Source organism: Phacochoerus africanus, chromosome 7, assembly GCF_016906955.1.
Source record: "Phacochoerus africanus isolate WHEZ1 chromosome 7, ROS_Pafr_v1, whole genome shotgun sequence".
In the NCBI taxonomy this organism is placed as follows: domain Eukaryota; kingdom Metazoa; phylum Chordata; class Mammalia; order Artiodactyla; family Suidae; genus Phacochoerus; species Phacochoerus africanus.
This window is the reverse complement of record NC_062550.1, coordinates 50,967,904-50,983,858: the sequence shown is the minus strand read 5'-3', so window position 1 is coordinate 50,983,858 and position 15,955 is coordinate 50,967,904. Positions and strand designations below refer to the sequence as shown.

At 40.9% G+C, this 15,955-nt stretch overlaps 1 protein-coding gene across 1 annotated transcript in view; it reads right to left on the bottom strand.

Moving 5' to 3' along the window:
* The window catches only part of ITPR2 (inositol 1,4,5-trisphosphate receptor type 2), a 520,896-nt gene that overhangs the window by 260,898 nt on the left and 244,043 nt on the right, over positions 1 to 15,955 (bottom strand). Inside the window, exons 29-32 of the mRNA XM_047787348.1 lie at positions 14,517 to 14,639; positions 13,682 to 13,882; positions 11,092 to 11,343; positions 7,521 to 7,646 (exon numbers count right to left, since the gene is read on the bottom strand). Of these exons, the coding sequence (XP_047643304.1) occupies positions 7,521 to 7,646; positions 11,092 to 11,343; positions 13,682 to 13,882; positions 14,517 to 14,639 (702 nt within the window). The remainder of the gene's footprint in view (positions 1 to 7,520; positions 7,647 to 11,091; positions 11,344 to 13,681; positions 13,883 to 14,516; positions 14,640 to 15,955) is intronic.

Sequence of the window (15,955 nt, the reverse complement as noted above, 5' to 3'; positions counted from 1 at the left end):
GGCTGCGCTCAGTGGGTTAAGGATCCTGCATTGCCGTGAGCTGTACTCAGACACGGCTCGGATCTGGCATTGCTGTGGCTGTGGTGTAGGCTGACAGCTATAGCTCTGATTAGATCCCTAGCCTGGGAGCCTCCATAAGCCACGGGTGCAGCCCTGAAAAAAAAAAAGACAAAAATAAAAAAAATTTTAAAAAAAGCTGAGAAGATCAGAGGAAACAGCAAAGAAGACAGAGAAGGCGAGGCCAGCAGACAGAGCAGGTGGGAGAAAAACAGAGTAGGACTAATGTCCTGGGGGCCAAGGGAGGACCTGTTTCAAGAAGGAACTGATCCACTGTGATAAATGCTGCCAATGATTTGAAGAGCAGAAAGCACAATGCAGAACAGGGGCCAACCAACCATTAATTAGAAGAGCCAAACGAATGCTTGTTCTACATGGGCACAATCACTATAATTCAGCATGAAAGTTGAGAAAAACAAAATGACAACCAAGGGAGAGGTGCTACACAAAAAAATAAGATTTATGGACTACTTTGTGCTCTTCACTTCCCTGCAATGCTAGCTAATAAGGCCACATGAAAAGAGCATTAAAATGAGACTTTCCCAGAAAGAGAAAGACATCACTTATATGTGGAATCTAAAATAAGATGCTAATGAACATATCTATGAAATAGAAACAGACTCACAGACATAGAGAACAAACTTGTCAAGTCTGCCAAGACAAGGGGGTGGGGTGGGGGTAGGTGAAGGGAGGGACTGGGAGTCTGAGGTTAGCAGAGGCAAACGATTACGTGCAGAATGGATAAACAACAAGCTTCTGCTGTAGAGCAAAAGGAACTATAATCAATATCCTGTAATAAACCATAATGGAAAAGAATGCAAAAGAGAATATGCGCATGTATATATTCTGTACAGCCAAAATTAACACTATGTAAATATATACAATGTAATATTATACTTCAATAAATTTTTTTTTTTTTTTACGGCTGCACCCATGGCATATGGAGGTTCCCAGGCTAGGGGTCTAATCAGAGTTACAGCTGCCGGCCTACACCACAGCCACAACAACGCCAGATCTGAGCCGAGTCTGCGACCTACACCACAGCTCATGGCAACGCCGGATCCTTAACCCACTGAGCAAGGCCAGGGATCAAACCCGAAACCTCATGGTTCCTAGTTGGATTTGCTTCCACTGTGCCACAATGAGAACTCCTTTTTTTTTTTAATCAATTTAAAAAAATTAAAATGAGACTTTTCAATGGCTCATTCATCTGAAGAAAGTGAACGAAATTATAGATCCAATCACCAAGCAACAAAAACCTACACAATCCTATCAAATTAAATAACCTGGAAAGTGTGTTTCAAAGTACATATACATTTTACCTTTACTCCTACTCCCTACTGATTTGGTAACCTAAGCAAAGGGAGGGAATGCTCAAGCGGTCTATTTGGAAATGGAATACTCTTGATTTGTCTTGTTAATAGTGATTGATGGGACAATGACATGACACTGTCTGGTGTGTCTCTAAATTATTCCTAGGTCAAGTTTTGCTCTGCCAATGCATCACATACAGTACTGCTGCTCATTATAGAATCTTGAAATGGACAGAAAAATTGGGAACATCTTCAAAAGAAAAAAATACTCTGAGGCTAACAGTGACCACAGCCCACCCCTCTCCATGTGCTTTCTAATAATGACTCAAATCCCCTGGCTTTGCAACAACAGTTAGGAAGGCAAAGACAAGCATTTCTGCCCTAAAAACACCAATTTTAGCTGCACTGGCACATAGATCAAAGTGGGCTGTCATTAAATGCTCTAAAAGATGGTAGAACAACTTCTCATGGGTCTAAGGGCTTTGCTTCCTGCCTAAATCTGGTGTATTTACAGGACGTGGATGCTGTCTCTGTTAGGAAATCAGAATAGAATAAGTACATGAAACTATCTAGCACAAATAAATGAAAATAAATAAAATAGGTAAAAATACAATATAAAAAATAAATTAAAAATAAATCTAGTTTATTAAAAACAGTCTTTCAGAAAGATTTTCTTACATGGGACTAACAAGACAAAAAACAAGGGGTGCAAACAGGAAAATGAAAGACACTAATTAAGGTGATTCTTTCTTTAGGGAGCTTTACCAAGAACAAACAAAAAGAACACGGTGGTAACTGACTCCCAAGGAACATGTGGAGAAAGGTGGAAGGTAGTGTGAGGGCCACTACATATTAATATTTCATTTGCCTTTGAAATAGGATTGGTCCCAAATTTCTACCAAAATAATCACCTGTGTGCTGCTGTCGGGACCCTGCCTGAAGCACTGGGTTCCATTCCGAATGTCATATTTGTTGTTGTTGTTACTGTTTTTCCTTTTCGGCCTCACCTGCAGCATGCAGAAGTTCTTGGGCCAGAAACTGAACTCATACCACAGCAGTGACCCATGGGCCATAGCAGTGACGATGCCGGATCCTTAACCCACTAGGCAACCAGGGAATTCTGAAATGCCATACTTTTAAAACACTGACAAAATAGGGAGAACTTGAAAGTACTAAATCCAATTAGGTTGCTATTTCCAGCAACAGGAGTAGAACTAGAGATTCTTTTTTTTTTTTTTTCTGTCTTTTTTGGGGCCACACCCATGGCATGTGGAGGTTCCCAGGCTAGGGGTCCAACCAGAGCTGCAGCTGCTGGCCTACACCACAGCCACAGCAAGGCCAGATCCAAGCCACGTCTGCAACCTACACCACAGCTCATGGCAACGCCAGATCCTTAACCCACTGAGCGAGGCCAGGGATCAAACCCGCAACCTCATAGTTCAGATTCATTTCCACTACGCCACGATGGGAACTCCAGAACTAGAGATTCTCATACTCAAGTGAGGTCAGTCAGAAAGAGAAAGACAAATACCATAGGTATCACTTCTATGTGGAGTCTAAAATATGGCACAGATGAACCTATCTATAGAACAGAAATAAATTCAACAGACATAGAGAACAGACTTGTGGTTGCCAAGGGGGAGGGAGGAGGGAGTGTGATGAACTGGGAGTTTGGGCTCAGTAGATGCAAACTATTACATTTAGAGTAGATAAGAAACAAGGCCCTGCTGGACAGTATAGGAAACTACATCCAATCACTTGTGATAGAACATGATAAAAGATAATATGAGAAAACTAATGTGTGTGTGTGTGTGTGTATTTATATATATATATGTAGAACTGGGTCACTTTGCTGTACAGCAGGGCTTTATTCTATCAATATAGTTGTAAATCAACTATAATAAAAAAGTCAAAACAAACAAACAAACCCAACAAGGAGCCCAGAAACCATATCAGAATAGGAACAACCAACAGTCATGGAGAAAACAGTGGGAGACATGAGGGCTGTCATGACCTATTTGGGAAGCTGCTGTGGGAAGAGCCTTGGATTTAGCTGCTGCAGACCTACCAGCTTTGTTACTGGCCAGGTGAATCCCCCTATGCTAGCAAATTAATTTCTCCAGAACTCAGCAGCAAAATTACAAGGTCAGCTTAGATGATCTTCAGTTCCTCTAAACTGTATAATTTTATCATTTCAAAGTCAGTCACTACTAAGAATAGTAAACACCCACCTCTTTCCTGAACTGAATCGGTCTATGTTGCTCCAGAAGGAAGAAATGGGTAAAAATGATAATACATAAAAATTTGGCTCAATATAAAATTTTTTAACAACTAAAGTTGTGCAGTAATGAAACCGGTTGCTCCCCCCCCAAAAAAAATAGCGAGATCATTGTAAATGGAAATATACAAGCAGTGCTTATAACTGTCAATGGTGGGACTGCAAGTCTTCTTCAACCCTAAGATCCTGTCGTTCTTTAGGTCCAATCTACATACTTTTTTTTGTTTTGTTTTGCTTTTTTGCCTTTTCTAGGGCAGCTTCCTGCGGCATATGGAGGTTCCCAGGGCTAGGGGTCTAACCGGAGCTGTAGACACCAGCCTACACCAGAGCCACAGCATCGCAAGATCCGAGCCACGTCTGCAACCTACACCACAGCTCACAGCAACGCTGGATCCTTAACCCACTGAGCAAGGCCAGGGATCGAACCCGCAACCTCATGGTTCCTAGTCGGATTCGTTAACCACTGTGCCACGATGGGAACTCCCCAATCTACATACTTTTGCTCTGAATTACCTTCACCATTTCTAGGTGATGCAAATCAGCTGCTTCACGATTTCATAGCTTTGTTGTAGCATCTGAGTTTATTCTATCTCTACATCACGTCACCATTATGTGTCCAGCTTCGAAGACACGGTTTCTGGCTCTAGCCTGTGTGGGATGGTTTCCCTTTAGGTTATCCTCAGAATTATTATTCCGTATTATAAATCTTGAGGAAGCTACTTGAAATTGTTTTAAAGATTATGCATAACCATGTAATAGTACTAGTGATGCTACCATGATATGGATAAAACTGATGATGGTACCAGCTCTCTAAACAAAGTGCCAAGCATGTGCTAAGAGCTATATACACATTACCTCATTGAATCCTCCCAGTAATGCTATAAGGAAGGTATTATCATTGTATTCGTTTCACAAATAGGGAAATTCAGGGTGAGAGGGGTAAGTACCTTGCACAAGATAAGTGAGCTAGTAGGAGGCAGAATCTAAACTTGAACTCTGGTCTGCCTAATGCTTCTAAAATGCCTATGCTTAACCACCTTGCTCTACTGCAGTGGTTCTCAAAGTGTGGTCTCTGGACCAGCAGCTTCAGCAGCACCTGAAAACTTGTTAAAAGTACAAAATTTAAGGAGTTCCCACCGTGGCTCAGCAGTTAGAAACCCAACTAGTACCCATGAGAGTTCGGATTTGATCCCTGGCCTCACTCAATGGTTTAAGGATTGGGCATTACAGTGAGCTGTGGTGTAGGTAGCAGACATGGCTCAGATCTGGCATTTCTGTGGCTGTGGTGTAGGCCGGCAGTGGCAGCTCCAACTGGACCCCTAGCCTGGGAACTTTCATGTGCTGCAGCTGCAGCCCTAAAAAAAGAAAAAAAAAAATACAAAGTCTCATATCTACTGAATCAGAAACTGTGGGGGTGAGCCCAATCTGTGTTTTAACAAACCATCCAGGTAATTCTGCAGCTCACTCAACTTTGAGAACCACTGCTCTACTGCCCTGAAAATTTGCCTAAAAGGCCGCATTCTACTTATCAAACCTTATTTTTTGTATCTGAATTTGAAAGTGTGTGGTAGTTCCTTGATCTGTCTTTCAGGGAGGAAAGAGAAATCTCAGATATGGAAAAGTCAGGTTTCTTGTCCCTTCCCTGAAGGAGGAAGGGTGATTCCTTGTCATTCTCAGAGAGTTGCTGCTTTAAAATATAAATCAGAAGAAAACATGAAGGAAAGAAAAACCGCTTTTTGCAGCATAGCTAAGCTGTTGTGGTTAGACATAATGACTGAATAGTCCAAGAAGATCCTGAAATTCCCTTAGAGCTTTTATATACGAATAATACTATGTCTACTTAATCAAAATAGTTTTTTAAAAATCCTCCCTACATGCATACTTAAAAAAAGAACATAAACCCCTTAGCCTTATGAATAAATACATCAATGGAAAGACTGTTTCCTAGGTAGCAGAATCAATGGCAGTTATCATCAGCTTTCTTTGGTTTAAAAATAAAAATCCTTTTAGCTTTGCAGCTCACGCTGCCTAGAATGTGACCTTGGTCTTTTCAAGCTTATCTTTAGTCCAGAGCACTGTGCACCTCTGCAAATCAGCCTCTAATCTCTTTAATACCTTCCTGCACGTGCAATTTTAAAGCTAGGCCAGTGGCATACGAACCATCCTTTACTCCAAGGTCTCTGGAGATACTTGTGGTCAATCACTTACAAGGGCTTTCATAAGGCCACAGGGGTAAATAAGAGCGACATGTAAGTCCTATGTAAAACAGGATGACTTCTCCACAGGTGCAGGTTTACCTGAGAAAGTTAATGAGTGGCTATTAAGTTCTACAGAAATGAAGCAAAACAAGGATATGTGTGAACACAGAAGAGCTCACTCACACCACCCAATACCAAAGGCAAAATCAGTACATTCCACTTGACCAAATAAAAGAGTTCCTGGGCTAGAATACGTGCTGTACTCTATTAATGCAAGATGGATCTTGGATGTCTGGATCTGAAGCTGATGTTTTATTATATCCCCTTTGTCTTCCTTCCTTCCGGAAAGAATGGTAGGGAGGCCGTGAGCTGATGGATGACAATCAGCATCCAGCCACATGGACCTCATTAACCCCTCTTGTCCAATACATCAGAGTGAGGCCCATGGGAACTACCAGTGCTCGGGAATGTAGGAAAGCAAAGGATGGGAGAGTCCACCATGAGTCATAATAGGTCTAGGGATTAGCTACACACTATCTTTTATTAGTGAAAGCTTTATTTGAACATTGTGTCCCATAATTTTAAAGGGAAAACTAGAGAAGATTCCCTTCAATCAAGATAATAGACCTTGGACATTACGATCATTCAGCACGCAAAAAGAAAAAGAGGCTAAGATACACGAACTAAAATTAAGTGCTATCAAAGAGTCTTTCCTTCCTTTTCTCATTCACTTAATCAATATTAAGAGAGCAAAAACATATGCTAGAGCATATCTAGAAAATGCCAACCAGTTCTACGTGTCCTCCCCAATTCCCAAAAAAGCTAAACATGAGACAGTGGACTCAAAGTAAAAAGCAGACTATATTTTGACTGACATGAGTAATAAATACCAGATGATTGAATTACTGGAGCACACTTCCAAAGAAGACTTGGAGTAGGCAATAGTGGGCAATGCTAGGTCCTGAGTAGTTTGGTCAAGTACCCACCAGCCTGAAAGCAGTAATCAAAACCTCTTGAAATCTCTTCCATCTATGGTTTGTAATTGCATTCATGGTAAGAGGTTGAATACAAACTGATGCCAAATATGAAAAGGCTAACTGGGAGTTCCCATTGTGGCTCAGTGGGTTACAAACCTGACTAGCATTCATGAGGATGCGAGTACGGGTTTGACCCCTGGCCTCACTCAGTGGGTTAAGGATCTGGCTTTGCCGTAAGCTGTGCTGTAGGTCACAGACACAGCTTGGATCTGGCATTACTGTAGCTGTGGCTGTAGGCTGGCAGCTGGAGCTCCAATTGGATCCCTAGCCTGGGAACCTCCATATGTCACAAGTGCAGCCCTAAAAACAAATAAACAAACAAACAAACAAAAAAGCTAACCAATGTAAAGAGGCTAAAATTCCATTTAATACCAGTGATACAGTCAGTTGTAAAAGTGAAAATGAACATCTTGTTGCCACATACACTGTACTGATATTGTGTATATATTAACTCATTCAATTTCACTCAGAGTCTTATGAAACTCAGTCACAACTTTTTGAATGTAACCGATCACACCCAAATATCGTTGGTTTAATTCTAAGTTTTCATCCAGATGTTCGATATCGCTTAGTCAAAATATATATCCAGAACCTTACTAAACATAAAGTAGTATTTAATGATCAAAGTGTAACTTACCCTTGCCATATCCACCAAGAAGTTCTCAAATAACTTCCAAATGTGGTTACTTGTGTAGATTTCCTTCATTTCCACTTCAGTGTCAACGTAACAGTGATTGACAAAATTCACATAGGCAATTTTAACCTGTGCAAGTTTCAAATATAAAAGAAAGTGAGTTTTACTTTATTCTGCATTTTTCTATTATGAACGGTTAAAGAAACTTGTATTATTTCCTTATAGTAATTTATAGCACATTTTGTGTCTATCCAGAGAGCATTCCTATCTCCTTTCTTTTGCTAAAACACTCCACCCTCGGACCCAGGATAAACCCATGACCTCATATCCCATTCCCCCAGGGGGCCCAGTGATGGGTAGGAGAATGTGAACTTCATATAACTAAGCTGAACATACTTCAGACACTAGGAGTCAAAAGTGCTCCCTTTCCTGTGTCCCCTCTTTCCCTTCCCTCCTCTCCTTCTCATATCCCCTCCTCCGCTCCTCTTCTCTGTCTCTGTCATTCATTCATTCATTCATATTTTCTCCCACTCTCTCTCTTTCTCATTGTCAAAATGGAACAAAGTAAACCTGAACTCCAAGCAGCCATCTTCTCCAGGTGTGTGGAGGAAAATTATGCTCAGGTGAAGAGCATGAGGGAAAAACAAGAGATAAGAAGAAACTCTGACATTGTTTGAACCTCTTATTCCATCTGAATAACTACCCTTCAATTTCCCCAATAAAGGAGCCAGTAAAATCCCCCCCCCCTTTTTTTTTTGTCTTTTTAGGGCTGTACTTGTGGCATATGGAGATTCCCAGGCTAGGGGTCTAATCGGAGCTATTGCCACCAGCCTACGCCAGAGCCACAGCAATGCCAGATCCGAGCCCCGTCTGCGACCTACACCACAGCTCATGGCAACGCCGGATCCTTAATCCACTGAGCGAGGCCAGGGAACCTCATGGTTCCTAGTAGGATTTGTTTCTGCCAGGGAACCTCATGGTTCCTAGTAGGATTTGTTTCTGCTGCGCCACAATGGGAACACCCCCCTTTTTGAATTAAACTAGTTTAAACTAGTTTCTATCACTTGCAACCAAGAGTTCTAATACAATGTTTAATATATTGACTAAATAATACTTTATTGCCATTCAAAAGCATTTAAATTACTGTTTCTGAAAAGACGCCAGCTCACAATTTACCAGAAAAGGGGGGGGGGGGAATTATTTTAAGATGTAGTAAAGTTCCTTCCCAGATTTAACAAAATTCCTCATAAAAAAACAAGGAAGAATCTCATCAACTTATACAATTTCTAAAGTATATGGGTTAATAGTTTTTGTTTTTCCTTTTTTTCTCTTCTTTTCTCTTCTTTTCTCGCTCTCTCTCTCTCCCCTTCTCCCCCTCTCTCTCTGAAAATGTGATGAATGCTATAAATCTCCCCTGAAAAATGCACATACATTAAAAAATCATGTAAAGAATTTCAGGGGATTCACAGAATCCAAGTTAGAACTATAAAGAATACAGGGCCAGCTTTCTTGCTCTTAGTACTTATCTCTACTTGACTAAAACAAATCTTCAGTGTCAGGGTGCCCTTATCAAAGGCTGATCATAGGATAGGGAGACATCAGAGCATTCAATGTGCTATCATAATCATCTTGACAGCAGTAATGCTCATTGTTTGCTACCCACCAAACACCTCCAGCACTTTGTATGGAATATCTTAATTTAATCCTCCAACAATCTTACCGGGTACATACTATCATTATTTCACTTCAAAACTGTATACACTGGAGTTTCCGTCATGATGCAGCAGAAAGAAATCTGACTAGGAACCATGAGGTCCCTGACCTCACTCAGTGGGTTGAGGATCCAGCGTTGCCATTGAGATGTGGTGTAGGTCGAAGACAAGGCTCGGATCTGGTGTGGCTGTGGCTGTGGTGTAGGCCGGCAGCTGTAGCTCCGATTTGACCCCTATCCTGGGAACCTCCATATGCCATGGGTGTGGCCCTAAAAAGACAAAAGACAGAAAAAAAATTGTATACATTGAAGACTAGGAAAGCTAAGGAACCTGGTGGAATCAGTCACTTAGCTAGGAAGTAATGATCCAAGGTTCTGACTCATTCTTTAATCCCTGTATTTACTCACTCGAAACTTATATATAAAATGTAAGCTCAGGCTCAGGCACTATAATGGTGAACACAAACCAACCCAGTTATTACTCTCATTGAACTTATTTATAATCTTGGGAAAGAATGTGAAGGCTAAGGGCATTTGTTAACTAATAAAATTCAAATGTCAAACATCAAATTATAGACTCTTATAGACTCTACTCTGGGAGACCAGGGAAGTCTTCTTGAAGTAATGCTTCAGTCAAGATCTGAAGGATGGGAGTTCCCGTCATGGCACAGTGGACACGAATCCAACTAGGAACCATGGGGTTTCCAGTTCGAACCCCAGCCCCGCTCAATGGGTTAAGGATCTGGCGTTGTTGCCATGAGCTGTGGTGTAGGTCGCAGATGCATCTTGTATCCTGCATTGCTGTGGCTGTGGTGTAGGCTGGCAGCTGTAGCTCTGATGAGACACCTAGCCTAGGAACCTCCATATGCTGCTGCTGCAGCCCTAAAAAACACAAAAAGAAAAAAAGATCTGAAGGATGGAGGAGGGGAATATACGAGGTTAGAGTGGTGTGGTCAGAGAGAACGGATTGGTCAGAATCAGGACCCCCAGTAATGACAGAACCCACAGATTTAATCTATGCTTCCTTTCTTTGCCATCTTATTTCAAACCAATCAAGGCAAGAAGTGGCCCTGGTTTGGGGTGCCAATAATGCCACAAAATTTCATAAAAATATACTTTCAAGTCCATCACTATGTAGGACTATGTGGACGTAGGGAAGTGAATCCAAGCTGACACCTTTTTAAGGTACTGTGATTTAAAATGTTGGGATTTATATCCCATTAACTGTAGCACACATTTATGAACTGTGCAACAACATACCACAACAGTAGAAAAGAAAGAAATTACTGCAGTGAACATTCCTGGAAGCCTCATTAATGCTGCTGGCACACAGCCAGTTTCTAATGAGTTTTTTTTTTTTTTCCCTATCACCATGCTAAACTAGGAGAGAGGGTAAGCGATGACGTGTGAATAAAGCAAAACTCGTGTCTATGTTTCCAAGAATGCTAGAAAGTAAAGTAAAAGTAAACCTAGAAAATCTAAGAGGGATCCTTCAGCACCATCCTAGCCTCTGCTATTGATGACTGTGAATTATTTACAACACACCTGTTTTATGCTCAAGAATGTACTAGAGGTCACAAGTACATTTTTCAGTTTGATCACAATGCCATGCCTAGAAATTCCTATAGTAACTTCTAGTAAATGAACAGAGGCTATACTTGAAATAGGTTTATCATCTTTCATAGTTCCTTGTGGAACAAACAAGGAAACTTTTTATGCTCTTTTCAATGTTTCTAATTATAGAGCTAAGTACAATCCCTCGGCTCAAGAGATCATCTCATTATAAATAATAGTAGGAGGACTTCTGGCACTTATTAAAAATTCATAACAATTCTGTCCCTGCTGAGCTTTTACTAGGCTTACCTCGGGGATGCAGTCGTCATGGGTCACTACCCTCACGATGTCATCCAGGGGCAGAAGGGAATTGCACTTGATTTCGGTGTAGACATTTTTGCCCTCTGTGCACGCTGCCAACAACTCCACAAGGGTGATGTGGTAGGCTAAGGCACCACCCTCATCTCCTCGGTCTCTCTCTGAACACATCATATGGAGCAGGATGGGAAATGATGCTCTATCATTGTAAAATATCAGCACATCTTCACCTCCATTTATCAACTGAAATGATAACAAGAGAGTCTCCATAGCAGTCCAAATATTCTCCTTAATAGTTCTTGCCAAGGCTTGGTCTTTCTAGAAACACATGCAGCTCTTTGTAAAAACATAGATAACACTACAAAAGCAGAACTACACCCAGGTGGGAGGGTAAAAAGTTTCTAGTCGTGTGTCAAGTGATTAGTTGTGAATGCGATCAACACCACTGGGGGAGATTTGGGAGAGATGGATGGGGAGCAAGAATAAATGACACAGATGACAGTAAACTGTTCAGTGAGTTACCCACTGACATGAAACCTGCAAAATACTCCAAGAAAGTTACTTCCTTCTACTTTAAATGGAAGATCCCATTACCAAAGCATGAGAGATCTCAAAAGTCTAATTTTACTAAAGAATAAAAATATCTTCACCCCCTTCAATAATGACAGAATAAGTAAGCAAGTATATTGAACCAAATGCAGCACCATAAGAATTTGGAGATTCCAGGTGTCATGGACATTGGTAGAGAATGGAGGTAAAAGCAGAGACAGGAGAAATAAAGAGGAAAAGACAACTCTAAAAAAAGAGAGAGAGACAAAGAACTAAGTAAATAGGGGCTTTTAGGGCATACATTTTCCTTCCTGTTTTGTTTACATAACTTGAGTGGAATTCCAGCAGGTGGTAATTTTATTGCTCCATCTCAGTAATGGCTTATTATCTACTTTTTCTTTGCAAGCTGTATTTTCATTTTATTAAGGAATTATTTCCATGACTGTCACAAACCCCAGGCTGAGGTAACAGGGATGAGTTCTGGAAGCCACTACACCCTAGTCTGAACTTTGTGGGTTACAACCACTGTCCTCTCTACCTCAACTGAGGACCCAGACTCGTGACGTCTCAATCCCTGCCCTCTCATTCCTGGAAGATGCCAAGGCCAACCATGTAAGAGGCTTTTTCAGGGGAGAAGACAGCTTTTGCCTTCCCAAAAGACAAACCCTCTACTTCGCTCTATGAGGCAGATAGCAACCCCACACCACAGACAGGTGGGGGCCTGCGCAGGCCTCAATTCTCACTGTCAATTACAGCACCAATCTTCGTACGCCAATGCGAAATATTCTAGTTACACAGTTTACGTCATTTTTTTCTCTATTTTATTTGAATTGGTAACATATTTAAGTTGACAAGGCAGTTAACTGGCTTACACTGAAAGTCTTGTTGAAAGAGAACATATATGGGTGAAAAATATGTATTATATATTAACAAAATATCATAAGTGCTTCTTTACAATAGAAACACTTTACCTAATAAATGTCATACTCTTAACTATTTGCTGCTTTTCCATTTTCATTCTTTCCTTGATAATTTTCCAAAATCAAATTAACTCCCACACTTCTGGGCAATGAAGAACTAAGGTGAATGTAAATATAGATAAGAGGTAAATTTTACACATTTAAAATGCTCCTTAAATGTTGTATTAACAATAATTTACATAAAAAATTTAAGGCTCTAAGCCGAATTAATTTTAAGAGTTCTATGGGACAGGAAGGACTCACATTTTATCAATATAGAAATTACCCCCCCAATTTACAGTATATAATTATGAAAATCCTCCCAATTCAACATAATCTACATAACTGTTTGGAGCCATGGTTGAAAGCTGCCTTAATCCATACGGGCCTTTAGAGAACCATTAGGTCATGGAGCAATGATTTACCGGGGGCTGGGCTCAGAGCTGTCAGTTCTCCAAAGTATCATTGAGTTCCTAGTGAGTAACTCATTCACTGTATAAATCTTGCTTAATGCCAAACATCATGATGAAAAGGGCAAAATAAATGAAGTATTTCTTCCATTTGTTTTTCTTCAATTTTTAACTTAACTCTAAGTGGCTAAGTTTCCACATGTAAGAAATCACTGATGAATAACTTCTATTAACTAGTTTAATTCCCTTCAAAGCCCTCTGCAAATAGCAGCAAAGAACACCCATGCTATATCTCAGGAACAGAGTTAAAAAGGCACTTGAAAAGCAGAGTTTAATCCATTTTCATTGTATCGTGAAACTTAAAAACATAAAATGGAATCCCTTCCATTCTCCATAACCCATAACATTTCATGGGATTTTATCCATTATTTAAAATACACAAATTCATTAAAAATCCAAAAAAAAAAACTCCTAAAAACTTATAAAATCAACAAATGATCTCTTCCTTCATTAGATTTAAGCCAACTACCTCTGTGCTTACTCAGTCTTGATTAAATGATTTCCCAGCGTTGTTGGGGGAATTTTTTTTTTTTTTCCTCTCGAAATGAACAGAGAACACATATGGTTTCTATGAAGCTGATAAAATGTAAACGCAGAACATACCTCGGTCATTACCATATCCTGGCACTTCTTCACATATTTGCCATCTGCCTTGACAATCGTCTGCAGAAACCTCAGGTACTCCACGTGGCGGCCGTGTGTCTCAATGCAGTGCACGAAGTGCTGGACAACCCTCTCGCTGATTTCATTGCACAGATGGTAGTTGTTCATGAAGATGTGCCGCATGGTTTCTGCTTCAAGGAGCTACACACAGAGGAACGCGCCCTTGTAACTCTGACAAGATCAATTTTCTATCCTATCATACTCAGACCAATTGCTGGGCTTGTGATCTGTTTCATTTTTTATGCAAAGCTTTTCTGTGCAAGTCTTCTACAAAATGCCATGAGATCATTCAGCACAAAAAGAAAACTGAACTCACAAAGAACTTTGGTTGGAAAAGGAAGCTTATGATCATAAAGATGCTGGCAAGAGCATTCTTGAGATTAATTTAATGCTGAGCTTAATTCAAAGGCAGCTCTTCCTCAGTATTTGCTGATACATGTTTTACAGAACAGAGTTAACGCCACCTTCTGTTTTTCCGTATTTAACTTGCTCCTGGCATTGCAGAGTGAGTCTTTATCCTACCACCTCTTTTCCCTAACATTAAACTATGTATATATAAATAAAGTTATCATCTGCAGGTAAAATTTGTGTAATTTTTCCAGTTTCTTTAAATGTTTCCTTAATGGAAATAAAAAGGCATTGCTTCTTAGGAGGAAAACCCCTACCAGGAAGAAAATGATGTGATGAAGAGAAATAAAATTACATCCATCAGTGCTGCGAAAACAAATTCAATGGACATGATACTGTAACTATTAGACATCATTCAAATACTTACACCAGGCGTTAAGAACAAATTCAGATGTTTATGGAGGAGAACTTGGTTCTGTGGATTTCCTCTGCAGAAGTTCTGCAGGAATGTATGGGCTAGATTCATGACTTCATTCATCTTTTCATCGTTCTGGAAGTTAAAGAATAGCACATGTTACAGAGGAACACAGCTGAGCAAAAATACTATCAAAGAGGGTACCAGTTGTGCCTCAGCAGGTTAAGGACCTGACATTATCTCTGTGAGGGTGTGGGTTCGATCCCTGGCCTGGCTCAGTGACTTAAGGATCTGGGCATTGCCGGAATCTGTGGCATAGATCTCAGATGCAGCTCGGATCCAGCGTTGCTGTGGCTATGGCATAGGCCAGTGGCTGCAGCCCTGATTTGACCCCTGGCTTAGGAACTTCTACATGCCGCAGCTTATGGAAGAATAACATCTATCAAAGAATACATCTTGTTCCCAAATGTACAGGGTTCCTCTCGGCCACTGTCATATGCTCCCTTTCTCTTTCTACTCCTCTCCCAGTTATTACCCTCCCTGCTGCTCACTGTCTTCATTTTCTAGATGTCTCTCCCCTGCTCTTTATTTTTCCTCCTATTATCTGCTCTGCTCCATTCTTTCATTCCCTTCTTTGTTTCACAGTCCATCTCTCATGCTCCCCAACTTAACCACGACAATTTCCCATTCCTGTACGAGGTGCCTCGTCTCTGCCTCTGCTGCCACACTTCTCTGTCCCTTCTTCGTCCCTCCCTGGCCCCGTCGTTCTCCCTGGTTCTGCTCTCTTCTCTGCTGCAGGCTCCAATCCCCCTTTCCTCCCATCTCTTGGACTCCCCCTCTCCTAGGGTTTCTGTGTCCCTGGATCTTCCTCTTCCTTTTGTTTTCTGTTTCTCCCCCTTCCCCGCCCTCTATATGCCCCTTCCTCCAGCTCCTCCCTTCCTACTTTCCCAGCATCTATCTCTCCTCCTCTCCTGCTCTTGAACCCCTGGTCCTCCTGCCTTGCCCCACTCTTTCTTCTCCCCACTCACTTGTCCTCCGTTTCCCTACCTTTAATTCTGTCTGTCGGTCTGTCTGTCTCTCTCTCTCTCTATATATATATATATAATATTTATAAGATATATATTTTATATAATATATATATAATAAATATAATACTGTATTATGTTTCTGAACTTAGCTCTATTCTTCCCTCTCCCCTCTCTCTGCCCCTTCTTTTTCTGGTTACTTTGTCTCTTATTTCCAACTCTTTCCTTTCCATTTTCTTTTTCTTTGTCTTTTTGTCTTTTTAGGGCCCCACCCACAGCGTTTAGGGGTCTAATCAGAGCTCTAGCCTTTGGCTTACGCCACAGCCACAGCAATGTCAGATCTCAGCCGCGTCTGCGACCTACACCACAGCTCATGGCAACGCTAGATCCTTAACCCACTTAGTGAGACCAGGGATTGAACCCGCA